The sequence below is a fragment of the Sander vitreus genome, chromosome 7 (genome assembly GCF_031162955.1).
Source record: "Sander vitreus isolate 19-12246 chromosome 7, sanVit1, whole genome shotgun sequence".
Taxonomy (NCBI): Eukaryota; Metazoa; Chordata; class Actinopteri; order Perciformes; family Percidae; genus Sander; species Sander vitreus.
In genome coordinates this window covers 25,715,283-25,742,018 of record NC_135861.1, presented here as the reverse complement: position 1 = coordinate 25,742,018, position 26,736 = coordinate 25,715,283, and the positions used below count along the sequence as shown (strand labels likewise).

At 40.6% G+C, this 26,736-nt stretch overlaps 1 protein-coding gene across 1 annotated transcript; it reads right to left on the bottom strand.

The window, feature by feature from the left end:
* Positions 1-1,372: 1,372 nt before the first annotated feature.
* dnmt3ba (DNA (cytosine-5-)-methyltransferase 3 beta, duplicate a) lies at positions 1,373-24,051 on the bottom strand. Its single transcript, XM_078255621.1, has 26 exons — positions 23,987-24,051; positions 22,414-22,548; positions 19,952-20,097; positions 19,481-19,652; positions 17,676-19,366; positions 17,465-17,579; positions 14,774-14,833; positions 14,397-14,440; positions 13,868-14,005; positions 12,929-12,991; positions 12,603-12,752; positions 12,407-12,514; positions 9,433-9,562; positions 9,179-9,298; positions 9,005-9,049; positions 8,753-8,832; positions 8,488-8,600; positions 6,375-6,558; positions 4,632-4,716; positions 4,254-4,399; positions 3,753-3,843; positions 3,447-3,595; positions 3,253-3,338; positions 3,059-3,128; positions 2,574-2,692; positions 1,373-2,456 (listed from the first exon to the last, which is right to left on the bottom strand). The coding sequence occupies exons 2-26, from the start codon at positions 22,535-22,537 to the stop codon at positions 2,306-2,308; spliced, it is 4,380 nt and encodes a 1,459-aa protein (XP_078111747.1). The 5' UTR covers positions 22,538-22,548; positions 23,987-24,051; the 3' UTR covers positions 1,373-2,305.
* Positions 24,052-26,736: the final 2,685 nt, after the last annotated feature.

Below are 26,736 nucleotides of genomic sequence, written 5' to 3'. Positions count from 1 at the left end.
TCTTATTACAGTAATAGTGAAGACACTCCAGTTGTTTGTTCTCAATGAGTAGAGAGAAAACATTTTTGGTATAAATAGCAGTCCTTAAAATAGATAAAATGTTAGCACCAATGCAAAACCAGTGAGGTAAGTTTGGACAAAATCACTGGTGCACTACAGTGAGATAAATGTAATTTGGATAAAAACGTATTAAAAAGCAGATTTAAAAAATGTGGCTAGTAAAAACCATCACAGATAGTGATGAACATGTTTAGATCAGACTTAAAGGACTTAAAGGAACAGTGTGTAGGATTTAGTGGCATCCAGTGGTTGCAGATTGCAACCAATTGAATACCATAGACAGTTAAAGAAATGGACAAAGCGACGCCATAGACTTCCACTGAGACCAGTGAAGTCTATTAGAAGCACTTTTCCGGTGATGGCTGAGCGTTACTGCGCAACTCCAAACTGAGCTTGACGACGTAGATGTGACGTGAGCAACCTGTCTGAAAGTTGGAAGTCTTCTGGTAGCTGTGCCAAGAGAAATCTCAATCATTCCGAATCTTGCAGAGACGGAGAGTGTAGGTATATGTAAAGAGATAACATAGGCACAGGCTAATTATTGCTAACTAAAATGCTAGTTAACATTAGTAATTAAACTTAAACAGCTAATGTAAGTCCAAACTGCCTGCGAGCTTCTCCTGTACTATACGGTAATTTGTCTACTGTGCGACAGTAAGTCGCGTGGTTATGACACAATCGTTAGCCTATTTTTACAAAAACGTCTGCCACGGAGCCATAATGTGAGATACAAGGTAATGGAGCCTTTTATACATTGTTGTGTTTCTTTAGAAATAAACAATGGACAAATAGTCTTTAAATGCTTCAGATGTAAAGTTATTCGCTGTCAAAGTGACGTCAAAATGAATGGCAGTCAATGGGATGCTAATGGCAGGTGATGGCTTGTTAGCATCAAAATGTCTCCATAGGAGGTATACGCTTTGTGGAGGCTTGCTTACCCCCTTGGTCAATACCCCTGCACTCACCCCTCCCTTTCCAAGTGTGAGGGTAGATGCTAGAATGTAGTAACCGAACGAAACTGGTTACATCTTGTTACTTATAAGGTGAGTCTCGTCTTTATGTATAGTGGATTACAAAGTAGATTACTGTTGCGTTTGGCCTCATATCTATTCACTACAACATCGCGTTGTAGCAGGGTTCAAATAACCGACTGTTAGAAGCTCCCTATGTAGATATGAAGGGCTCATTTTAAGCTAACGGAAACGGGCGCCTTTAGTTTCAGGTGACTGATTTCAGGTCACTAATGAAAACCTAATTGTAAATATTATATTCCATTTCTGCCAATAACCCCCCCCCCCCCCTAAATCCCACACACTGCTTCTTTAAAATCCCTGGTAAGATTATGCTATAAAACAATATAATATACAAATCACAAGATTTCATATTCATAAATTAAATAACAAAAAGTGTAAATGCAGATTTTTAACCAGTAACTCAGTGTTGAGGTAGAGATCCTGAGGCCTGAACCACGAAGCAAGTTCAACGGCTCTCTTTGAGTTGAACATTGGTTATCCTGAATAACCGGCATCATGAGGCTGGTTATCAATGTATACTGTATGTATTAATTAATAATGTCATTATCGAAGAATGAGAATGGATTATCCAAATAGGAAAAGCAAGGCTATAAATACAAGAAACAACAAACTATTAGGGATAGATGCTATACTTAAAAACATATAAAGTAAAGCTCTTCCTGCTGACAAAGCAGACATTAATTATAATGATCATGGTTGGCAAAGTGATTCTACTGATCTATAAAAGAATCTCTATTGCAACTTTAGCGCTTCATTGGAAACTCAGTGTTTCATGTCGGGATCCTGTAGGTATGACTCTATTTTCCACTGAGCTCAGTAATGGAGCAGGTTGCCATGGTGAGTTACCCCAAGTAAAGGTGAATCTGCCTGGTGATTAAGCCCAAAGATAGCTGGCTAACCGTCTAATGTCGCTTCATGATTCAGGCCAATGTTTTGAGCAACATTATTGTTTGATCACAGCACCATCATCATTAATCAAAGGAAACCTGGAGCAAAACTAACAAGAGAAAAAAAAAGTGTCTGTGCCTGCTGGTGATAGTGGATCGTGGATGACTGACAACTCACAGGATAAAAGGAGATCATGAGTTAACACTTGTAAAAGTCAAAGTAGTAAATACTAAACTAGGTTTTTCAGAAAAAGACGGGCGACTTTGAACTACCTAGTAATGCAGGGCAGAGATAAGGCAGTAGGTTTACCGCTGCTGTTCGGTTCACAGTCCTTGTTCACATTCAAAATAATCCTTCAGCGGGGCGAAGAGGTGGCGAATAACAGGGACACTCCAGGAGCGACCCAGGACTTTCTGCCTCTGATTCCGGCCCATGTTGTTCACGTCCGTGTAGTGTTTGGGGAAGCCAAAGATCCTAAAAGAGTCAACCACGTGGAAAATGTTACAAAAAATATATCTTACCATCTAATATGCGTTACATGGTCAAGACCCAGAAGTGGCCTGCAAGACAAACACAACCAGTAATGCTTACTGCTCCATTTCGGTGCACCACAGGTAGTCCTCCTTGCCGTTCATGCTGACAGGAAGTGGCCCCATCTTCCCCTGCCTAATAGAGTTGGACTTTGTGGTGATGGTGCGGACTTTATCAAACTGCAGGAAGAGACGACAAATCAGAATCTGGGTGTTAAACCATTTTAAGATTCATTTTTAGAATTTCTGAAGGGTTCACCAAAATACATTTTAGACCTCTTTAATAGCACATAAACGGCAATTTAATACCCATTTCAAACTGGACAAAGTATGAGAGAAAACCAGAACTATATATAATATCATCATTTCTTCAGTACTTCTCACCAGTATATAACAACTATTCTTAATGATGGAGGGACGAAAAGAAGTTTTTGCTAAAATTGACATTTGCCCAGTATGAGACTATAAGCTTACTAGCTACTGTAGCTTGCATTAGTGACATTAGTCATTTTAGTATCTTACACACAGCAAACTAAATGCTTCTACCTTTGCAACGCGTCCTACTTCCAAGCAGTCCTGGAGGGCCACTTTGTCATCTAGAGCTGTAGCGAGAGGTCTAAAGAGAAGACGCAGACAGGTATGGAAACTGAAAACATCTTTCCAAGTAATACATTTTTGTTTTCCAGTGTGCAATATGCATGAAGAAAGGGAATATGATTGCGTATTAGTATGTACAGTACCTGTTCATGCCAGGGAGGTTTCCCCAAAAGTAGCGCGCTCTGTGAGCAGGACTAACTTTCACTGCATCGATAAGAATCGGATTACACTGAGAAAAAAAAGGGAGAACGCAAATGATGAGCAATAAAGCCTAATGCAGTCTGTTTCCTGCCATCGGGGCTAAGGGGATACTTTACCGGTAATCAAATGTAATCACCTCAAGGAATCTGCAGATATCTGACTTGTCGTGGGCGCTCATGAAAACCACGTTCTCAAACAACCAGAAGAACGGACGGTCGTCATCCTGCTTAGGCTTCAACAGGGTCAGAAGGCGGTAGAACTCAAAAAAGAGCCTTCCAGTGCCCTCTTCAGGACAAACAGAAAGAGATAAACAGGTAGATTCAAAGGTCTATGTGTGTAGAGGATCCTCAAACATGATTTTATCCAGTATTTAACAACTTGTTTATTATTCAGAATGCACAGCTACCAAAATGCCCTTAACAGAAGTTTGGAAGCTGCATACCAAATAATCCTTTTCGAAGAGGGTTGACCATGGACAGGTCGTTACACGGGCTGCCTCCAATCAGAAGATCAAATGGACCCCATTCAGCCAGCTGCAACACACAATTACAGAACTGAAGTTCATATGTTTATATTGTTTTTAGCATCTTTGGTGTGACACATACTACACAAACTGAACGTTTAAGGTGTGTTTTTTGTTTTTGTTTTTTAAAGATTATTTTTTGGCCATTTTTAGGCCTTTATTTATAGGACAGCTGAAAACGTGAAATGGGTGAGAGAGGGGGAATGACATGCAGCGAAGGGCCGCAGGTCGGAGTCGAACCCGCGACAACTGCGTCGAGGAAAAAAACCTCTATATATGGGCGCGCGCTCTAGCAGGTGAGCTACCCAGACGCCCTCAAGGTGTGTTTTAAAAGGTGAGTTTGGCTCTGTTTTCAGTGGTTGGTGTGGCACACTCAGATAATCAACAGCACTAAATGTACTCCAGCTTGCTTGCACTCACATGTTTCCTCGTGATGGTACGAACATCGTTGACATATTCGATCTGTCCCTTGTGCTTGATCATCCCCACAGCGATCGAATCCTCACAAATCTCTGAAGCAATGTAGCGCTCAATCTTGAAGCCCAGGTCTTTGAGCACCAGGTATCCTGCCACAATGCCACATTAGTTACAGACATGTTACTGATTAGAAGAATGCACATTATGCAGTGTAAACTCAACTCAACAACTCCCCATTAAAATGTGTTAATGTAATTTTGTTCAGGTGTAACTGAGGCTTGTAAAAGGCTCCTCTTCAGTAGTATGCATGGACAAACGAATCACAGAGACTGGATGAGTTTGTCTAAAAAACAAGATTGTCAGATAAAATGATGAACCAACCTGTTGCAATGCCGTCAAAAAGCGAGAGCACCCTGATTGGTCTGCGCAGATCAGCAGTGATGGAGGGGTAAACTCTGTGAGGCTCCTGTTATAAAAATTAAATACACAACTTTCAGTGCAGCCACGATAATGAAAATAATTGTTAGTTGCAGCCCTATTAATGTTCTCATCTGATAATAGCCTATATTTAATCTGCTAACCTCTGCCATTACTACAGTAAATCAATGCCTCACTTTAACAAACATACATCTTCTAAAACAAAGATGAGGATTCATTTGCAGCTTCACTCACATACAACTTCACAGTACACTAGGGTTTGGTACCAAACCCTGTACTTTTACCGGTACCGACCGAATCACGTCGGTATTACCGAGTATTGGTTCACATAATATCAATAAGCACAAGCTTATCTGTCCTCTGCAAGTTGACAGAGAGCGGAGCTCCGACACACACACACACACACGCGCGCAGAGGTGCGGACGGAGCAAACTACGTCGGCTCTGCCGTTTTGTTGAAGTCACGGCAATGCCGATAAAGCGGTTTCAAGTGTGGTTACAGTTTTTCAAAACTTCACGCAGACACCGTTCACTGTGATATGGTATTAATGGCGAGGCGAAAGCGGTCGCGGTGCTGTTGACGTTACACTTCCTGTGAGACAAGCAGGCACAACAGTGGTTCCTATGCCCTGGGGACTGACTGAAAGGCTGAGGTTGTAAGCTAAGGCAACTTTATCTCTACAGCACCTTTCAGCAACAAGGCAATTCAAAGTGCTTTACATGAAACATTAAAGAGCGATGAAAAATAATAATATTTTATGTGCCACATAATAAAAAAATAAAACAGGCTAAAAAAAGAATAATTACAAATACAAGAATAAAAGTTGAATAATTATTCAATTTAATAGGTTGTAGGGACGGGTTTGGGAGGAGAGAGGGAGGGGTTTTATTTTTATTTAATTTCTGTCAGTGTAAAATATTCTAAATAAATAACATAATGTTCTAAGTAAATAGGATAAATAGGTTTGGAATTATTTTTACAACTGCAATATTTTTTTTGTAATTACAAAGGGAAAGTACCGAAAAAAGTACCGTTGGGTACCGGGATCCGAATTTCGGATACCGGTATCGGTAGTGATATTGGTTCAGATGCGAAAGGTACCCAACCCTACAGTACACCCACAAGCATTAATGACTGTATCACGTAAAGAATAAAATAGTAGTGGAATCATCAAATTATTAACAGAAGACATTTTTATACATTTTTGATTTGGTTCTTGAACTAATATTATGTTGCTGGCATCATCTTTCTTCTATCTGCACTTAAAACCAATTTGATTCTCTTTTACAGGTTTTTACACACAGAAGGAGACACATTTATGTTGTAACTAAAGTTTAGGTTAAATTATTAGATGTTACTTTTATTTAGTACACAAAAAAAGTGAAACATCTTTCGATAAAATGCTAAACATTTAAACAGCACTGCAAAGTACAGTACATCCTCCAAAATGACCATAGAGCTGAATCAACACCTCTCAGACAATCTCAGCAAACGGTGAATATGATGAGTTTTCTTTAATGGCTGGCACTGGATGTTGATATGTGCACCTAATAAACTGGTTGTATTTCAGTTGGTTCAGCCGTTACATGTTTAGTAATGTAAACTTAGTGAGAATTTAACCTCAAACAAGCCAGCATGTGAACTACACTAGAAATGTGCCCTGAGAGAATAAAGTGTGGTACGTACAAATGCCATGGCGCTGTTGTTGGCAAAGAAGTCCTGAACCTTGATGCTCCAGTTTGGTCTGAGTTTGAGGTTTCCGTCGCACTGCGACGGCTTGCACATGTAGCAGCTCCATGGATCGACATCTTTCAGCTTGTCAAAGGTTCCCAGTCCCACCAGGATTTCCAGACAGTCCTTACAAAAACATCTGGGAGAAACAGAAAACACCCAAGTACATACATGTGAATGAGAAAATGATAACTGTGCAGACACAAAAAACAAGTAGAGCTGTTAGAATGAGTCATCCGAATGTAGGTAACAGAGAGTGACCAGCCTTCACTGACCATCATTGCTATTTCTTAGTCATTTAGTATGTTGAAATTTACAGAATGTGGACAAAAACACACATCAAGACCACCAGGAGAATTTTCAGGTAAGGACAACTGACAAACTAACAATTATTCAAAACAGTTAGCATCCGATTGCTGCTATATGTTCAAAAGATCGTACTCCTTCTCTGAGTCATAACTCAGTCAAATCTGAACACACAGATGAAATACACTGTTTATATTCTCTTTATATTCAGTGTGACTTACACACCATATTAATATCATTAGTGGGAATGCTGTTCAGCAGCATTCCAACTATTGTTATCCTGTTCTTTATAAACTTCTTCTTATTCCCTCTTCTGTACGTTTTTTGGCTCTTTGTAACTATGCAAAAATGTTCAGCTCTTTCAGCTAATGATGGGACTTCTTCAACTATTTATACTTTTTTTTAAATATTAAGCTTTTTAACACTTTTTTTTAAGTCAATGAGAGCATGCTTCAAATCCTTCAAATCCTCTTCTGCTTCAAAATGTATCTCCTCCTACATTCTTTCACCTACAGACGTGATTCAAACTTTAAACTGTTCACAAAATATTCAGGTATTCGGGGTGTGCTCAGTGTTTTGATATCTTTTACAGTTTTTGTGAAAAAGCTGTTTAAGTTTAGTGTTCATTTCAGGATTTTTCTGCGTTTCTAATGAGTGTGTGTGGCGTCTGCCAGAGTGGATGATGTCATACACTAGAGTGCAGAGCCTTAAAAAATTATTTTTGTCCCTTCTCTATAAATTGCTCTCACGCCCACAATATCTACTTGTCCTGCACAATTTATACATCAAAACGTAGGTATTTTTGTCTACTTTCAGCCAATGTGGTTCAGTTATGCAATATGACTTATACTTTTGGCTCGGTGAGCTTCCAAATGACAAGAGTTCCACATCTTCCTCCATTCGCTGCCCTGTTTAACATTCTCCACATTTCTGAGTGAAACGCAGAGCGAACCACTTTAAATCGCGGATATGCCCACATTTCTAAGGTTATCAACATACATTTTACATGAATACGTTCACAAAGGCCTTGTGGTGGTCACGATTACATCATTTCACTGATACCCCTTATCGTTTTAGCAGTCTGAGGCTTTATTTGAGAGCTTGCTCTGTGTCTTTGAATAGCTCCAGTGGGGCACAGCTGACAGTTTCAGCAGGTGACACGGTCGTTAACCTAACTAAAGATCAAAGAGATCTCATCACAGACTTCAAAGGATGTTTATCAACATGGTTACAGGTCATTAGTAGTCATGACAACCCTTTCACAGACAGTCAACTTGAATACTGCAGGCAGTAATATGAACATTAGTCTATATCTTTTGCGTTCCACTTCTGTCTGTCTCTGTCTGTTTCTCCCTGTCTCTGTCTCTCTCTGTATGTCTGTTTGTTTCTGTCTGTCTCTGTCTGTCTCTGTCTCTCTGTCTGTTTCTCCCTGTCTCTGTCTGTCTCTCTGTAATCCAGTGTCTAGTTTGCACATTGCAAACAGGAACTGCTAATAGCTAATTCGGCGTAGTTTGATCTACCCAGGTAGATCAAAACCATTGATCTACCTGATGCTATTCAGATGGAACTGTATGGTGATGGGAAATCAAAGTAGAACATCTGCAGGAGGGTGTTTCAAGTGTTTCAAATATCTGCCTTATTATTTTTGTTTTGAATTGTTAATCTAGTTTTGTGTCATGGTTTGAAATATGAAAGAAATCCCAGTTACAGAGGTTACAGTGATTAACAATAAACACTAATATAACACCTGAGCAGTGTTTACCTGCAGCAGCTGGCGTTGCCACACAGAATCACCTCTAAGCCGGCGCAGCACACGGTGCAATACGACTGGTAGCCATCTTCATCATAGCGAAACAGCGTCTCTGTGAAGTTCCCCTGTAAACAGTGACATGGTTGTCTTGCAGCGTTTGGGATGTTACTGGCAGCTGTGTTTCAGATGGAGGTTAGACATTCACAAACTGGGCTGGGATGAAGGAAAGCAGACCACATGCAGGAGACAGAGATAGACCGTCGGCTTATCAGATTACCTTGCATCTTAGACAAAGACCACCTTCAAACAACGGGTGCGGCACGTCAATCTCAGTTGATCCACAAGACAGACAAAAATCTGAAATAACAAACAGTTACTCTAAAATGAAGCGTTTTCTTTGTTTGTATCATCCATCCATCCATCTTCGTCCGCTTATCCGGGGTCGGGTCGCGGGGGTAGCAGCTCCAGATTTGTTTGTATCAAAGGTTTAAAATCACAAACTTCTTCAATGCGCTCTCACAAAACTTACCTTCAATTGTTTTGCCTTTCTCTTTGACCTTTTCTCTTATTGACTCTGTAAAGTAAAATATTAACAACAAATCACAAATAATAATCATAATAACATAAAACTTACGACTGAATCTAGTCTTTGAGTTTTTGATGTCATGTCTGTGGACTAAATGTAGACAAAAATGATAAGTACCTCTGTTATAGGTTATTATTACGGGTGGATTTGGCTTGTTTTTAAAAACATATTTCCTTTTTGCCGGAGGCTGGCAGTCAGACATGGCCGAGTCAGAAGAATCATGATGTACTGCAGCATCTTTAAGACCAGGAAAGAGGGAATCAAGAGAAATTCTTAATACATACAACACTGTCTGTACCAGTCTACTCCCTGAGGATTTCTTTAAATCTAGTAATTAATAAATAAGTAAATATGTAGAAATGTGATCCTACCAGGAGGTACGAATCCTTCAGGTCCTGTAGGCAGAAATCCTTCAGAAGCCCATTCCAGCATCAGCTTCAGCTCTTTTTCTTTATTTCCTTCCGCTTCAGCAAAAGACTTCCCACATCGCTCACCTGCCAACTGAAGATTACAAACATTTCCTGGCAATCAGTTAACACATTCCTCTCAATAAACTGATAAGATCCTATTACAGACAAAAGGAGATTTGTGAATGAGTGAATCTGGGCCTTTTCACCACAATTATATAGAAAAATGTCAGTATTGCTGGGATGAGAACAGACTTCTTCCTCTATCTATCTAATAAAGCGGGACGCATCTGTGTGTGTGTGTGTGTGTGTGTATGTATGTACGTCTCTGCGTCTGTCTTTGAAATATCTCATGAATCGTTCATCCAATCTACTTCACACGTTTCCTGGGTACCCAATGAACTTGGGGTTTGGATTTTGGAGCAATTTGGACAGCATTGGATATTGGATATTAAAAATAAAACTAAACGGCCGAAAAATAAGCTGCTGGTGCAGCACGCAGCAGACTGTTGACATGCTCTGGACAGGCTGGGACTGTGGTTCATTTTTTTGCTGCTTCTAACGTAACATGATTGCTGGATATAACAAGCAAACTTTTCTTTCCTGGAGCACGAGCGGAGAGTTGACAGGAACATCACAACTGTTGTGTTGAATAAGGTTGGCGGTTTTGGGGTTTAAAAACGCAAAAAAAAGTGAAACCACCCTCCAGAGTGGAAATCTTAAAAAACGCTCCACCCGTTCCCGTCTAAAGCACACGTGTCAAACTCAAGGCCCGAGGGCCAAATCCGGCCCCTCACAGGTTTTGATCTGGCTCGCATTTCAATTTAGGTTCACAATAAATTTAGTCCCACCTAGTTTTTGTCACTTTTTCCAAAATTTTTGGTGCTTTTATTTTATTTTTTACATTTTTGGTGTTTTTTTCTACATTTTTGACGCCTTTTCCAGCGGTTTATGTGCTTTTTATAATGCTTTAGGCACTTTGTTTTAACGTTTTGGATGCTTTACTCAATATTTTGCCACTTTTTTGGAAGTTTTTGGCGCTTTTTACGATGTTTTTGTCACTTTCTGATGTTTCTGTCACTTTTTCAGACAATTTTGATGCTTTTTTTCAGCCTTTATCCAACTTTTTTGGCACTTTTCTCAACGTATTTGTCGCTGGCTGATGAACTTTTTTGCCAAACTTTTTTGGGGCTTTATGAGGCCCAAAATGTAAGTGAGAAGACTACAGTATATGAGACATGCAATAATACAGTCAAAATATTTGACTTTTTCTCTTAAATAAACATCAATAATCACTATAATCATCTACATGTCTGGCCCTTGATGTGATTCTCATTTTCCAGTCTGGCCCTCTGGGAAACTGTGTTTGACACCCCTGGTCTAAAGGGTAAAAACTAGAGCTGTCAAACGATTAAACGATTAATCGCTGAATGTCTATAGTTAATCACGATTAATCGCATATTTTATAACATGATTAAAATTATTTATTGTAATGATTAACATAAATTATTTTACATTTCAGAACACTTTTTAAGTACATATTAACAATCGAAAGCAATTTTTACCAGTGTATCTTGATTGGGAATCAAATGAATGCAAAGAAAGTTACTTTATGAACTTGATTTTAAGATTTGTAATTATTTATTTACTGTCAACAAAAGAAAAATGTGTGAATCTGTCATTATTGCACAATTCCTCCAAGTACCTAACTAAAAAATCCTTACTAGAGTCAATATAGTGTTTAGTAACTCCTAAATAATGTTGATTACTCACTGACGTCCAGTGATCACCGGTTAATGAGACAGCATTTGCAACACCTTGCAGCAGTTCCAGTGTGGCTCATGGGTGTGGCTGCTTTCTCCGTGTGGTATGTGTATGGTGAAACTACTGTCTCCCTCGACGGCAACGTGACAGGCCAACCGTAGTACGTCTTTAAGACCCAAGTCCTCTACAATGCTGACAGGTCTGCAGTTAGTTGCCACCCGTTTAGCCCGCTAGCGGGTAGCATCACGTTAACTGTACTACTATGCTTAGCTCGTAGGTGGTAGCTCAAGCTTGATGTGCTTCGGTGATATTTTAATTCGGCTTTACACAACGTGCATATGGCTTTCGACTTGTCTACGAGCCGTCCGTGAGTTTTGGAAAATAAAAATCTCCATTCAGTTATTGCTGCTGTGTTTCTCCATCATGCCTGCAGCCTACAGTAGGAGGATGTGTTAGGAGGAAGTGGCAGCTTGATGATAAGTAACCGTGCTGCAAAGGGTCAAAATAGTAGCCTGTTAGGCACGACGCAAAGCCGAGTGAAGTGTAAAATAAATGAATTTAAAAAAAAGTATTGCGTCGCATCAGCCCTTAATCGCATCGCGACTAACGCGTTAACGCTGACAGCCCTAGTAAAAACGCACTGTGCAAGTGTGTGTGTGTGCTGCGTGTGCGTCGCATGTGTGTGTGTGCAGAGTGTGTGTGACGTGTGTGTGTGCGCCTTGTGTGTGTGTGTGTGTGTGCGCCTTGTGTGTGTGTGTGTTCTGTGTGTGTGTATTGTTTGGAGCAATAACTATATTGTATTAAGTTGCTGGGAGCTGTACATTCACCACTTCTAAACAGAAGCAGAACATAATCTTGGAGCCTCGATCGGCTGAAGATAGCCGTTTTCATCAGACTCACCCTGGGTCCGGTTAATTAAGTGTAGCCTACTGCTAACTTAAAACACTTATAACATCGGGCAAATTAAATTGACCAAAACTTTTTTGGCTGTTTGTTATTGTTTACGGCCCCACTGACGTCACCATGAAAACTAACAACAACAACAACAACTAGCAACACAAAGGTTACCAAGAGGATGTGTAAGAGAAACTGCACATGAAAGACAACAGACATTAAGAAACAGGAAGTGGTACTAAATGCTTTGATGGATGTTGTTGACAGTTTTGCTTTTTACCTCGATGATCTGAAAGATGGCTTCCTTGTAGGTTGGCAAGCTGGCAAAGGAATTTTTGCAGAAGCACTTAGTGAAGGCACTGAACGTCAGCAGACCCTCCGTATAGATCTGCAACAGAATGAAATGGTGATGAGAAATCCAATTCAACAGATGTGAAGTGTTTCTGCAGCTCATGCACATTTAGAGTGCTTCTAACCTCTGAGAACATCCCGTCTCCGAACCACTCCACCTTCCGCATTCCCGGGGGAGATGACTTGGTTTTCCAAGGCATCACCATCCCAGGCCACCAGGAAAAGCCCTTCACTTTCCCCCACACCAGCTCCCCTGTCAGAAACCCTTTCCCATCCTGCAGACGTCATAAGAGTACAAGAAAAGATCATAATTCAAATAATACATCATTTTTAATTTTCTTTTTAATCTAAAAGAAGATAATCACGTAGATATTTTCTATCACATGATGTCTGATCAGCAGACTTTGATAACAACTGTATTGTGGGCTTTTTCCTGTAACTGGTGTGTTACCTGGTAGGCATGTTTCCGCCGTGCCCTTGGTGTCGGTTTACTGAATGGTGAGGTCTCTTCTGTCTGAGAGTCAAACACATTTAAAACAGAGCTTAAACTTTTAAGTCAAAGATGAAAAGTAGTTTAGGTGAAGATCTGTGTATGTAAAAAAACTAAGACATTAATAACTGCATTTGATTTGATGGTAGATACATCAATTTATGACCAATCAATTACATATTTGTTTTTGATAGTTCATTTTGGGTGACTTGGAGGAAAGAAGCAAAAAAACAAGAAGCAATTGAGCCCTTCATCATTAAGATACGAACATCCGCTTTATTCAAAGCAGTATAATATACTGAAATATGACTTTTTAAACTGCGGAAATAAAAAAAGAAAACGTCTTTTCAACTGTGATTTCAAGCTAAATAATCTAAATTGAATTGAAACATGGGAGCCAGCACAATGATTAGGCAGATGTGTTATCCCACTTATTGCCTCATTATTTAACTTGGCACCAGGAGGACAAAGCAAATGATAAATCTGAAATGAAGTTGCGTTAGAGGTGGGAATTGGATTCTGATAGCAGGTTCCAGTTTTTTCATTTGTTAGAGTCAAAAGGGCAATCCACTCAGGACGTGTTTTTGATGTCAGTCACTCAGTCGTCTCACAGAATAGATGTGCTTTCATTTTATGTCAAATGGAAGAAAATGTAACAATGAACCGATCTAAGTTCATTTATAGGCTCCATGTGGTGTTTTAGACCTCTAGCCTTATTCAAAAGGATTCTGATTTCATCAAATGCTATCATGCTCCAACCCTGGTTGTAATCATGCAATCAGATACTCTTTGTCATTGTGCAGGATGCTGACATGGTGTAGCGTAAATCATTGACTACTTCTTTCAGAGGCCAGAGTCATGGCCCTGTGGTATTCTGGTAGTATACTTGAGTATACCTACCACCTCATCTTTGGACTTCAGACCATTATCAACACCTACGGGGTTGGACCAGGTGCTAGCACCAGCCTGAAACACTGTACGGGCCTGTGGCTTCTGGCGCAAGCTGCTCTCCCAGCCATAACATCCCCTACTGGTCATCTGAGAGACAACACACTCTCATTACACACTCAAATATCATGCACGTGCAAATGTACACCAAAACACACACACACACACACACACACCTTCATATAGGGGCAAACTGCAACTCATCATACCAGTGATTATGTTGGCCATAAAGAATAAAGCGAAAGTAAATGGAAAAGACTGTTAGTAGATGAGAGAGAAAAAGAGCCAAATATGCAACGCAACAAACATTCATTTTTTTCTGTGTTGTTCTGGTTTCAGTGTAGTTTTTTTGTATAGCTGACAGTATTTATGGTCAAATAATAGATGTTACAGTTGCATTTAAATTCAGCCCAACCGAGTCCTATTTGTCATTAAAAATCCAGCTTTTTTTTTTTATTCTTCTTTTATGAAAATCTTTTACCTCTTGCAACAGGGCACCATTCTCTCCAGGTGTAATGGCAAATTCTTTGGAAGGAAACAGAAATTACTGAAGTTTTAGTGTTGATATCATCAGCGATATGATAACTGTATCTGTAACTCTAGCGGGTGACGGGATCCTGAATCTGATGCTCATTACAAAAAAATATAAGACTTGAATAATATTTTATATATATTTATTATATATTTATATTTATTTATATATATAATAATATTGTTCTTAAGTCCAGTAAGATTCTCTTCATTTTACAAAATGCATCTACGAGATAAAAGTTACACTTTTATAATGACATGATAGGTATTTTTTGTAAAATAGTGTAAATTCTGCAAATAAAAAAGGAAAAAAATAGTTTTACTTACGATGTATCTTTGTTAGGCGGACTTCACATGGCTTCACTGTCACATTAAGGCCATTCAGTTCTATAAAATAAGATGTGTAAATAATATGTGGGATTATTACATTACATGTCATTTAGCTGACGCTTTTATCCAAAGCGACTTCCAATGAAGTGCTTTCAACCCTGAAGGTGCAAACTCCAGACAACAAGTAGTAAGTGCAAGTACATTAGCTTTAAATAAGCAAAACTACAAAGAGCCATATGAAAGTGCAGCTTCAAGAAATATATATATATATATATATATATATATATGTTGTTGTTTTTTTTCCTTCATGTTTATCCGAGGTGTAGTCTTTTAGCCTTCGGCGGAAGATGCGTAGGCTTTCGGCCATCCTGATGTCAATAGAGAGCTTATTCCACCATTTGGGAGCCAGGACAGCAAACAGTCGGGATTTTGTTGAGTGATTAGTTCTCCCTCGCTGTGAGGGGGCAGCAAGGAGGTTGGCTGATGCAGAGCTGAGTGGGCGGGTTGGGGTATAGGGTTTGACCATGTCCTGAATGTATGCTGGGGCTGATCCGTTTGTGGCCCTGTATGCAAGTACTAGTGTCTTGAAGCGGATGCGGGCAGCAACTGGTAACCAGTGAAGAGAGCGGAGGAGCGGTGTAGTGTGAGAGAACTTGGGGAGGTTCCAATGCAATGCAAATTCTTGCAAACTTAAAGCTGTGGTAGGCACTTTATTGTTGGCGTCATTGGGCAGAAATTCCATAATGCTCTTTCAGCATATTGTAATTCAAGTGGTCTAATGAAAAAATAGACTTCGGCATCTCCTCCTTGGCTCTGTATTCAGGCTTTAGTAAATCTAGCCGTGGCGGGAGACTTTGGCCAATCACAGGTCATTAAAAAGAGAGACTTACTATTGGCTGTTCTGTTTACCGTAGCCAAAGGCTCAGACCAGAGGCCGGAGCTGTGGCATCGCCTACTGCTGCCATCCGAAGGAGGACACGCCAGAGGTGGTGTGAGAGGAAACGTAAACACAGTAGACGAGCCAGTAGCTTAGCCTTCTGCTAACCTTAGCTCACGGCTGCGGATAATTCAAGTTAAAGCGTAACTCTCGCCAAAATGAAACCTAGGGTCTTTTTCTGAATGTACCCCAGTCAAACTTTTGTTTAAAAGCATATTTAGGACGGAAGCGCCACTTTTAAGATTTACCGTATTTTCGTTTTTCGGTCAAATGGCCTTTTGAATGGGAGTGCTAGGGGGCACTTTTATGCTAGCCTCAAAATAGCTATTTTTAAAACACTAAGAAGGCTCGACACAACATGAAACTTTGCTCGGAGTATCACCAGGGGCTCTACACCTTAACGAAAGCGTTGAGAACATTGTGTGTGTACCCAGAGTTTACTAAAAAGAAAGGTTTTGAGCAACTCACTGTAGCTGTTGTTCTTCCGGTCGCCGTCTATCGAGCCAGTCAAAAATAGTCGAGGGAGGAGAGTAAAGATGGAAAGCTCCAAAAGCTTAGTTCCATATAAATGCACGGATAATTCGTTGTTTTGTCGTTAGTGAAACACAATATTGACCTTGTAGTTGAAAAAGGAGCCTCGTATAAGAATGACATTTCCTCCTATGGAGTCCGTTCATTCGCATTCAGCGATCGCCTATTTTTGACTGGTAAAATGGCGGATAGCGTAAACAACAACTGCTAACGTGAGTTGCTCAAAACCTTTCTTTTTAGTAAACTCTGGGTACACAAACAATGTTCTCAACGCTTTCGTTAAGGTGTAGAGCCCCTGGTGATACTTCGAGCAAAGTTTCATGTTGTGTCGAGCCTTCTTAGTGTTTTAAAAATAGCTATTTTGAGGCTAGCATAAAAGTGCCCCTAGCACTCCCATTCAAAAGGCCATTTGACTGAAAAACAAAAATACGGTAAATCTTAAAAGTGGTGATTCCGTCCTAAATATGCTTTTAAACAAAAGTTTGACTCGGGTACATTCACAAAAAGACCCTAGGTTTCATTTAGGTGAGAGTTACGCTTTAATGTTTAGAGCTAACTAGAGCCTCAATTCATAATATGTTTAAGGGATTTACAAACATTTTAAAAAAAGAATTCCCATAGAATCAGCGCTTTATAACATCTGGATGAAATGAATGATTATAAATGTTACTGTATGAAGCCGGTGCATGCTGGTGCCGATGGAAGGGGCTAGACAGAGAGGGGAGAGGGAGAGCTGCAGGAAGAGGTCTTACTCTACTTCAAATTCTGTTTTTTTGTTTTGTTTTTTAAATTCCAATCCAATCCAACTTTATTTGTAAAGCACATTTAAAACAACCAGGTTGACCAAAGTGCTGGACATTAACATGATTTAGGACAGATTATAAACACAGTAACAAAAACAAACATTTAAAACAAGTAACAAACTGGAAAATGAAAATGCAGAATACAACTCTCAAGCAGGTTTAAAGGCCAATGAATAAAAGTGAGTTTTAAGTCGTGATTTAAAATTGTGAAGGCTGGGGGGGGGCAATCTGACATGCAGAGGCAATTCATTCCCCAGCCTTGGGGCCACGACTGAAAATGCTCGATCTCCCCTATTTTTGAGCCGTGTTCTAGGGACAACAAAGAGCAGCTGGTCAGCAGACCTTAATGACCTCAGAGGAGCGTGCGGCTTCAGTAGTTCAGCGATATCAATTCTACCTCTTGCAGCTTTACTTTACCTTCAGTGTGAACCAAGGTGCTGTCAGAGAGGACGCTGTCAGACATGACATCATAATCACTTTCTGTTAGGGCTTCACTCTCAGAGAACAGTGCAGCATCTTCATTCTCCAGGGCCTGAGACAGGAAATACAGCAAGTGCACAAAATGTATTAAACACGCAAAAACTAAACACGGACAAAAGATGTTGCTACAGCTCCTCGGTTTACATACCTGAGTAAAAACCTGCTGGGCCTCGAGTGGAGGGCAGGGGAGAGACAACAGGGTCAAAACAAGCTTTCTGAAGATTGAAGTCGGCTTGGTGTCCTTTAGTACACTGGCCCAGTGTTTCTCTAGTAAAACCGCTGCCGAGTTGTCCTTCTCTCCCTCCTCAGCCCGTTGATACTCAAGGAATTCACTTGTGAGCTGGTTGACCTCCTCAGGGGAGCTGCAGATTTGCAGCTTGGTCCCAAGCTCCCCAACCTCTTCCCCAGTGACCTTCTGGCTGTTCTGGGGGTTCAGCAGCTGAGCTATGCTCCTTAGCACATTGTCATTAAGAGGCAGTTCCTGTGCAATGCAACCTGTGAGTGTGACATAGAAAGACAACACCTGCTGTTTAAACAGTGGCAGTGCCTCTGTAGCCTCAGACTCATTCAGGAAGTCTTCCACAGCTTTCCCGCCCAGATTTAGTTCAGGGCTCGACAGAAGGAATTTCTTGTCTTTTAGGATTTGGGCATTGTGTTCTTTGAGAAAGCGAACAGCAGCTTTAGGGTGAAGGAAGTAGGAGGTGTAGGTGCATAGCAGGCTACTGGCTTCTTCTAGGATGAGCAGCATATTCGCTCGAGCAGTTCCCTGCTGTGTTTGCAGATGCCTTTGGAAACTGTGCAGAGGCTTGAGGGCGTGCTCCAGGAACATAAATGTTGCCCTGACTTTGGGATCGTGCAGCTGGGAGAAGATTGACTTGGCTTTGTCATCATGCTTGTCGCAAGACTTAAAGTACATTATGAGATCTGTCCATATTTCCAAGATTTTCGTGACAAGCAGGCAGAACTTAAGGCAGCTGGTGTTGAGATGAAACGATGGACTGTCTGCACTGATATCTGAGCCAAAGAGAGCCTTGAGCTCGTCATTCTTGGTAGAGCAGGAAGAGTAGTGGGCATGGATATCAACTATCAACTCTTGAGCCTGATTGGAGAGCTTATTAACCCCAGCATGACAAGCAGCATCAGCGACGGCATACAGCCCACCTAAGGCTACTATGTTTGGGTTGAGTTCCCTGAGCTGTGTGTAGATCTGCTCTGAGGCCGCACCTTTACCATCAGAATAAACAGCAGCAAGATTATCGGTGTGTAACCCAAATTTCTTCAAGGTCTCCACCACTGCTGCTGGTGTTTGATCCCCTGCAAGAGCGTCCAGAAATCGGATGCAGTGCCTGGAGGCTTCGACATCAAAAAACCCAACAAGGACCACAGAGACAGTGGCATCATTTCCCAGGGTTACCCCTCCATAAATGTATACACAGTAAGGAGTGTGTTGGCAAACAGATGTGATGTCTTTGGGGTACTGCAGCCCCAGTTTACTGCGTGCAAAATGTCTAGACACATGTTTCCCTTTAGGAGAGCCAGTGTTGCAGTGTTTGTGAATAAACTGAATGGCTGCGTCGCTACAGGGCAGCGGCTCAGAGTGTTGGCTCCTGTAAATTTTAGCCTTTTTCTTGTGTTTGTTTGTTTCCGCATGTCGCCTGAGTTCAATAAGGCCTTTCGAAAATGTCTTCAGGTTTCTGTCACAAGAGCGGCAGAAGGTATATTGCTCTCCAAGAGTACTCTGGTCAGCCCATTCATGAATTCCCTTCCACTTCTCAGTGAAAGGAAATTTAGTCACTACAGTGTCCTTCTCCTCTGTGTCTGATTCCAATTTAGATATCCCTGACAAAGTGAGAGAAAAACATTATTACTGCAATTATTGCAAATGTGAAGAACAACACACAATGACCTGCCCTATTCTGCCCATAATCACAGTGAAAGAAAATCTTAAGTTACCTTTATGCAATTGGGGAGGTACCACAACAGGGCTGATATCCTGACTATCCCGAGCTTTCACAGGGTCGTATCCTTCACTTTTCGCATTTGCCATGTAGAAAACTTTGAACCACCTCAGGGTCTCAAAATTGCTTTGAGAATCCCCTTTTATAATCTCATCAACTGGAAAAGTCTAAAAGCAAGACAAAGAAGATGTGACAAGATTGTGAAATTAATAAAGCGTACATATTGAACATCAGAGGAAAACAAAACAACGTCTTCTTGTCAAAATTTAGATGAGAAGATCGATACCACTCTCATAGCTCTCCACTAAATATAGTAGTAGAGAGAGCATGTGGCTATCTTAGCTAAGCATAAAGATTTCAAATAGGAGGAAGCAGCTAACCTCGCGTTGTCCAAAGGTGCGAAAATCTGCTTACCAGCACCTCTACAGAAATTGTAATGCTACTCTACTCGAGAAAAGACACATACCTTTGTGATACCGCTCTCCCTGAAGGCCTCATGGAGGAGATGGAAATTGTGCTTAGAGTCATCCTCACCTTGCGCATCAAACTTCACCTTGGTCATGTCAACAGAGCCAGGAATAACCAAGTCCATGATCTGACAGTGACATGCACCTGTAGGATCATACAGAAAAAAAAGACAGTTCAACAAGTGCTGTTTGTGCAAATGGAGGGACGATCACTCTTGTGTTCTGCTGTTTTTCAACAGCAGTGAGGATATTACAGCGTGCTGAGCTGTGAGCAACCATGACCATTCATGCCGCACTGGTGTGGTGCAGGCATTTTTTCCACACGGCTCCTCGTCTAACAGCTCACTGTGGCTGTTCTTTCCTGCAATATATAATAATGATGCCCCACTGACTCTCTCACTGTAATTAAGTGACAAAACCATTGTATTTCCTCTAGCAGCTTCACGCCGCCAAAGCCTCCTGCTGGTTTGCCAGTGCAAAACTTAAAAGTGAAGCAGCAGCAGCCGCTCTGTACACACTCTCTCCCTGAGGTTTCTTCAATTTATTTCCCCATGTAAAGATCTTTTTGAAAGGGAGAGTTTTTCCTTATCCAAGTACGAGGGACAAAGGACAGAGGGTGTCATATGCTTGTCATATGATGATACTGTGACTTCTTCTCTCTGACTCAAATCCTGATGTCATAAACTCCAAATTATCATCTGATCTTCAGTTCTTACATGACCAAAAACCATCTGACCATCAATGTAAAGAAAACTGAATGTATATATTTTCACTCACCCAGAAAAAGTCTTTCTTTTACTGATTCTATTACCTTTGCAAACCAAGATCTTGTCATCACAAAGACTTACAAATATCTTGGTGTCCTACTTGATTCACATCTTACATACCGGGAACACATTTCTAACTTAACAAAAAAGCTAAATCAGAAACTTTATGTGCACAACAAGACTAGATCATATTTTTCTGTTTCTGAAACCCACCTACATGCAAAAGTGTTTTCAACAATGTCATACTGTCTTCCAATCTGGTCTCTTACCACAAAGAAAATTACTAAATCAATAGCACGACTATACAATCGTGCTATATCAAATGCTCTGACTTACCAGAACTTCATAAACAGCCACGCAATTCAGATTCAAAATAGCACTTCGCCAACACTTGCTGCACTTCTCCCGACACACAATATGAGACCAGTACGCATTACTAGGTCAGTTTCACAGGCATTCATTCCAGTCCCCCCGTACAAAAACAACTATGGTCAGGAATCCTTTTTTCATACATACACCAAAATTTGGAATGACATTCCTCATCACATCAGAACACTACCATCCATCACATATTTCAAAAAGGCATACAAACTGTTCCTTCTCAACAGATACACTTGCACACACTGATTGTTCATGTATCGTCCAAGTCTTGTTTGCACTGTTTGTATCGTTGTTTTATGTGTTTGCATCTGTCTAGCCCATGCTAACGTCCTGTACAAATGTTTCTGTCCTCTTGTGCCGTAACTATGTTCAATGTTTTATGTTTCTGCAGAACAGGAACCTGCTGCAAACCAGTTTTTAAACTGAGTCAGGCCCATTTATATTGTAACTTAATGTTACTTTTACATTTTTCATGTATAATAAACAAAAAAATGAAAAATGCTGTAATGCCCACTGAGGCAAATTTTGCATATTGGGCTATGATCAAATTGAGTTGACTTGATTAAGCAGGTAATTAGCGGTTACTTACCAGGGCCTAAAACACAGGTAAAAATACAGTCAAATTAGGTTGATATCTAAGGGCGTTTTCACACCTACCTCATTTGGTCCGGACTTTCGGACTTTTCAGTTTGATCCAAACCAAAATTACAGGTGTGAAACCTCCCCCGGACCACGGTCCGGATCAAAAGACCAAATTTTGATCCGATAAAAAGAGGTGGTCTTGGGCCGGACCAAACTGAACCATGGTCCGGTTCGTTTATAGTGTAAAAGCATTTTTTGGATGGTTCGGACTTTAGGCCCAAATACAAGAAGCTCTCTGGCAGGCTCTCCTTGTGTTACAAGACCGGGGAAGCTCCTTTAAGGAATAGCTCAGTGCTTAGTGTGTAGGCTATGAGAGAGAGTGAGTGACGGTGAATGCGCTCAGAGCAGACAGCTGTCGGCTATCAGAGCAGAGAATACGTCAGCAGTTTATTTGTTAAGTGGTAGTAAATGTACAGTGTAGGTTTCCGTTTGTCTTTGAATAAAAAAAAACTTACCAGATCAAATGTATACAATGTAACAAAAACATAAACCTTGGTCCGGACCTTGGTTCGGACTTTCAGGTGTGAAAACGCCCTAAAAGTATGATCAGACATGTAGGTGTGAAACCAAACTCCAAATATAATAATTAGTTAGACGTTAATAAAAGTTAGTTACAAGTTACAAAAGTACCACTGTACCATTGCACTGCATTATATCTGCTCATGAATCACCTGAACCCATCTGCCCCACATCTGTGAAGTTTGTCTTCAGCAGGTTGTTGAACCAGGTCACCAAATAAAGGCGGCTGCTTTTATCTTGGATGTAGTCTGGAGGCACAATCGCTGCACTTGCCATCTTGCAGCTCTCTAGGAAAGAAGAAGTTTACAATTATTTCATATTTTCATCTACACACCAAACATAAAATCAGAACATTTTGACTGACGAGCGACTGTGGCTCAGGAGGTAGAGCGGATCGTCCAAATTTGATCCAAATTACTACTATTAAATCACAAGGCTCTGTGCTTGGTTTTACCTTAAACCACCACACCTAACTCCAAAGTGAGGACCTATGTGAGTTAAAATAAGATAAGATAAAGCTTTATTTATTCCGAGGGAAATTGCTGTGCAGCAGTTGCAATAGAAACACTTATAACAATGTATAAATTATGGATTTGTTTGAGTGTTTTTCAAGACCAGGATTGTCTTAATGCCAAGATTGTGTGTGTGTGTGTGTGTGTGTGTGTGTGTGTGTGTGTGTGTGGGGGGAGCGGGGGGGGGGAGATTTTATTTAATTAATCATAATTTACAGTTAATGTTGTAATTTGTAATATTATACTCATGTATTATAAAAACATGTCTGTCAGTATTGCCATAGCTGCCCATGGCTGATTTCCAGGGGTGGGGGTGGTGGGGCAAGTGGGTGGGTTTTAATCCCCTATTGTCTGACTGTCGAGGATAAAGTAGTTTTTATGTCATATAATCTTCACATTTGCGTCTTTTGGTTATATATGACTGTTGTCTTGACATGTGCACATTACAACACAAAGCTGAGCTGTAGCTGAGTGCTACAGCACACTTGAGCCACGCTGCTGCTGTCTCTCCTCCCCTTCCTCCCTAATGTATAGAAAGCGTTAATGAAATCTCGCGTTGTTCTTGCCGCGAACGTCTCCCAGTGCACAACTTTCGCTGACAAGGGAATTTGAGCTTTAACATCAGATCATGTTACGTTACTTTACTTGCAGGAAAACAAACAAATACAATGCACCACGAGTGGTACAGTTACTAGCACGCCGAGCGACATGTCCATTATTATAGTCAGGGTTTTTCTTTAACACATCACATAACATTACATGCATGGTGCAGAGGCTAACGTTACAGCCTGGTTTCACATGAGGGGAGCGATCTTAATGTTGTAACGTTACGTTGAAGCAAAAGCTAAAATGACTATGATTTCAAACGGCCGTTGAAGGGAATGTAATTACAGCTGACTATCCGCGAATACGCACGTTATTACAGCAACCGGTATAAATAAACGAATTGAAATCAATTGCAATCATTATTTTAAGTCAAAATCTCCCCGGCTCACGATCCAATCTGCTGTTATCGCGGTGGGTCTGTATGAGCCGGTCTTTGTGTTGTGAGCCGGCAGAGGGTTGGATTTAAAACAACCAGGACAATAAAAAGGCAATATGGCCCTGTGCGAATCATCCGTAAACCACCTCTATAGGAGAAGGGTGTCAATAGAATATAAACGGCTGGTTTTGTGTATAATATTACACAACAGACAGATCGTGGGTAACTTACCTCGCCGGTTCCCTTATAGATGTTCCTCCTGACTCTTCGCTTCCTCCTGAAGCACTTTTTTTTTTTTTTTTTTACATAGGCAAACAGGCCCTTGTGACGTCTGCGTAATGATCCATTGGACGAACGATGTAGGAGGCTGTCCCGTAGTAGGACTGCTAAGTTAGCCGCGAGATCTCCACCCATCCCAAAATGAGCACAGGCGGCTTAATTATTAGTCAAATATAATCTGCTATAGCCGCATTACAAGTACACATAGCTAGCTACATAACGGTTATCTCGCCAATTTTCTGTTGGTCTAAAAAAGAAATTGCTGCAGAAACGAACTAAATTCTCAATTTATTTCTTAAAATAAATTACTGTATAGTTTAACATAGCTATTACCCCACCCCGTCAACATTAGCACAGGTTGATCAATAATAAATGAATAATATAATGCTAGCCCGCACGGCAGGCAAAGCAACCATATCCGATTTCTAGTTTGTCGGCAAGGCTATCACCGTGAAATGTTGAATTAGCTAGCTATACCTCTAAAATGAATATCATATCGTTGGATATATTATCGTGATAGAAAATTAGACATAAACATAATAGTAGAATCAACCTTCATTTGAGTTCGTTCAGGAGTAGAGACCTTTTTCGTCAAGGGACAACGTTACAAACGTATTACTAGCTATCTATAACGTTAGCCACACTAATGTCTTGTGTAACGTTGAGCTAACATTCGGTGATCTTTGGTTTGTTGGCGAGCTGTGGTTTGTTTCGGTTATACTAGCTAGCTAGCTAACGTTAGCTAGTTTAATGGGTGATATGGTATCATTTGAAAACTGAATAGTAAAGGAAAGCTGGTTTTAGCTTGCTGTTATCGTTAAACCATGAATGCATTAAGAGATAACGTTTTTATAAACACGCAATTATGGCAGCCTGTGTCGCAACGACTGTAGCTAGTCGTTTGTCAGACCTGTTTCCTGAATCCTGCGGCTTATCTACCGTACATTGTGTTCCGTTGAAACAATGTAATGGCGCTCTATCAGGCCAACAGGTGGCCTGTGTTACAGCACTGAACGATCTACAAGGCGAGTTTATCACGGTGAAACTTTAACGGTGACGCGGACCCATGATAAAAACTGACAGCGTTGTCTAACTGCCAAAAGAAAGGACTGATAAAAGAGCTACCCCGCAGCCAATATGGCGTCTATGTTGGCCATTTTGTGGAAGTACGACTGAAGCCCGTCAAACAAAATGACACTGAGGCCTGTGTAGGCCTCATTTATGTACTTAAACTGTAAAGCACGTTGTGACTTTGTTTTGAAAGGAACTCTTTAATTAAAGATATTATTATGTTAAATAAGGTGACTCAAACTAAATTTGAACAGTTTCAGTCTGGGTATATTACTGGGTATTGGCCTGGTATTTGGATTTACATTTAAAATAGGTTGACCAGACGTCCCGGTTTGACCGGGACAATACCGATTTTACATTGCGTGTCACGAGTCCCGACAAAAGCCTGTCGGGACGCTAAAATGTCCCGGTTTACACCAACCACTATAAAATTGTCCCGGTTGTTAGCGATTACATTGCCGTATTGGTCTTATTATAACCCTATCATTAACTAAACCCATGTAGAAAGACTAATAAAGCGTCCAGCGTATGATTTTAACAACGTGTGTGTGTGTGTGTGTGTGTCAGTCAATCGTAGCGGTCTGCATAATCTGTGCAGCCAGCGTTACAATGCAGGCTATATTTGTAAACATTGTTGCAATGCCTCTTCTTATCTGTCTTGACCAGTCCCTCCAGGTCCGCTGGAAAGTCAGCGGACGAGCGCTAGGTGGAAATGGGGACATTCTAAAACGTGAAAAAGCTTAATGTGGTTTAATGTACCTAAACAACGACCAATGATTACCACATTTCTCTCTCATATTGCTCGGTTATGAGGAGCAATATGAGAGAGAAATTTGGTGATCATTGGTCGTTGTTTAGGTACATTAAACCACATTAAGCTTTTTCCTTACAATAGCCTTAATGAAGCAGAAACGCTTAATGTCAGATAACGTCCATAATAATTGGACTTTGGGTTAGATTTTTTTGACAGTTTTCAGTGGTTATGAGGAGCAATATGAGAGAGAAATTGTAACTGATCGTTGTTTAGGTACATTAAACCACGTTAAGCTTTTTCACGTTAGGACTTAAATAAAACCCATGAGAACCGTTGAGAGTCAACCCACAGTTGCATTCATAAGACATAAAGGAATGAAGTAATGCACAAATCATGAATTAATTCATGCATGAATTCATAATTCATGTAGTATTACCATAACTTTAGTTCAAGCCTGTGGATGCAGTTCCAAATCATTTGTTTAGTGCCATGCAATGAAAAATACCTTTTCACAAAGTTTTTCACAAGTTCAGTGGGTGCATTTTCCAAAAGAATGCTTTAATTCTGAAAAATAAAGTTGGTCCCACACAAAACTCACTCAGTGTCTTTTAATAGCCTATTATTTCTTAGATATGTAGGCTAGCAATAAAATTCATGAATATTAACTGAGATACCCCATTATGTTGTGAGCAGTAGGCCTATGTGTGCTGTTGGCAAAATTATGTCTAATCTGTCTGTGTCTATCTGACCTGGGCTGGCACATGTTCACGTTAAAAAGCGTGTGCGTGCACGAGCACTATGGTCACGCGCAAAGTGTCCCGGTTTTAGTCCCGGGAAATTGGGTCACCCTAATTTAAAACCAAAACACTGGCACAGA

What these genes read in the sequence shown, in the direction of transcription:
- dnmt3ba (XM_078255621.1), bottom strand. Translation starts at nt 22,537, where the DNA reads ATGGCAAGTGCAGCGATTGTGCCTCCAGACTACATCCAAGATAAAAGC. An exon ending in CACCTTGGTTCACACTGAAG is followed by an intron (nt 14,834 to 17,464) that starts GTAAAGTAAAGC and finishes CTTATTTTATAG; the next exon opens with AACTGAATGGCCTTAATGTG. An exon ending in GTCTTTGTCTAAGATGCAAG is followed by an intron (nt 8,601 to 8,752) that starts GTAATCTGATAA and finishes CACTGTTTACAG; the next exon opens with GGGAACTTCACAGAGACGCT.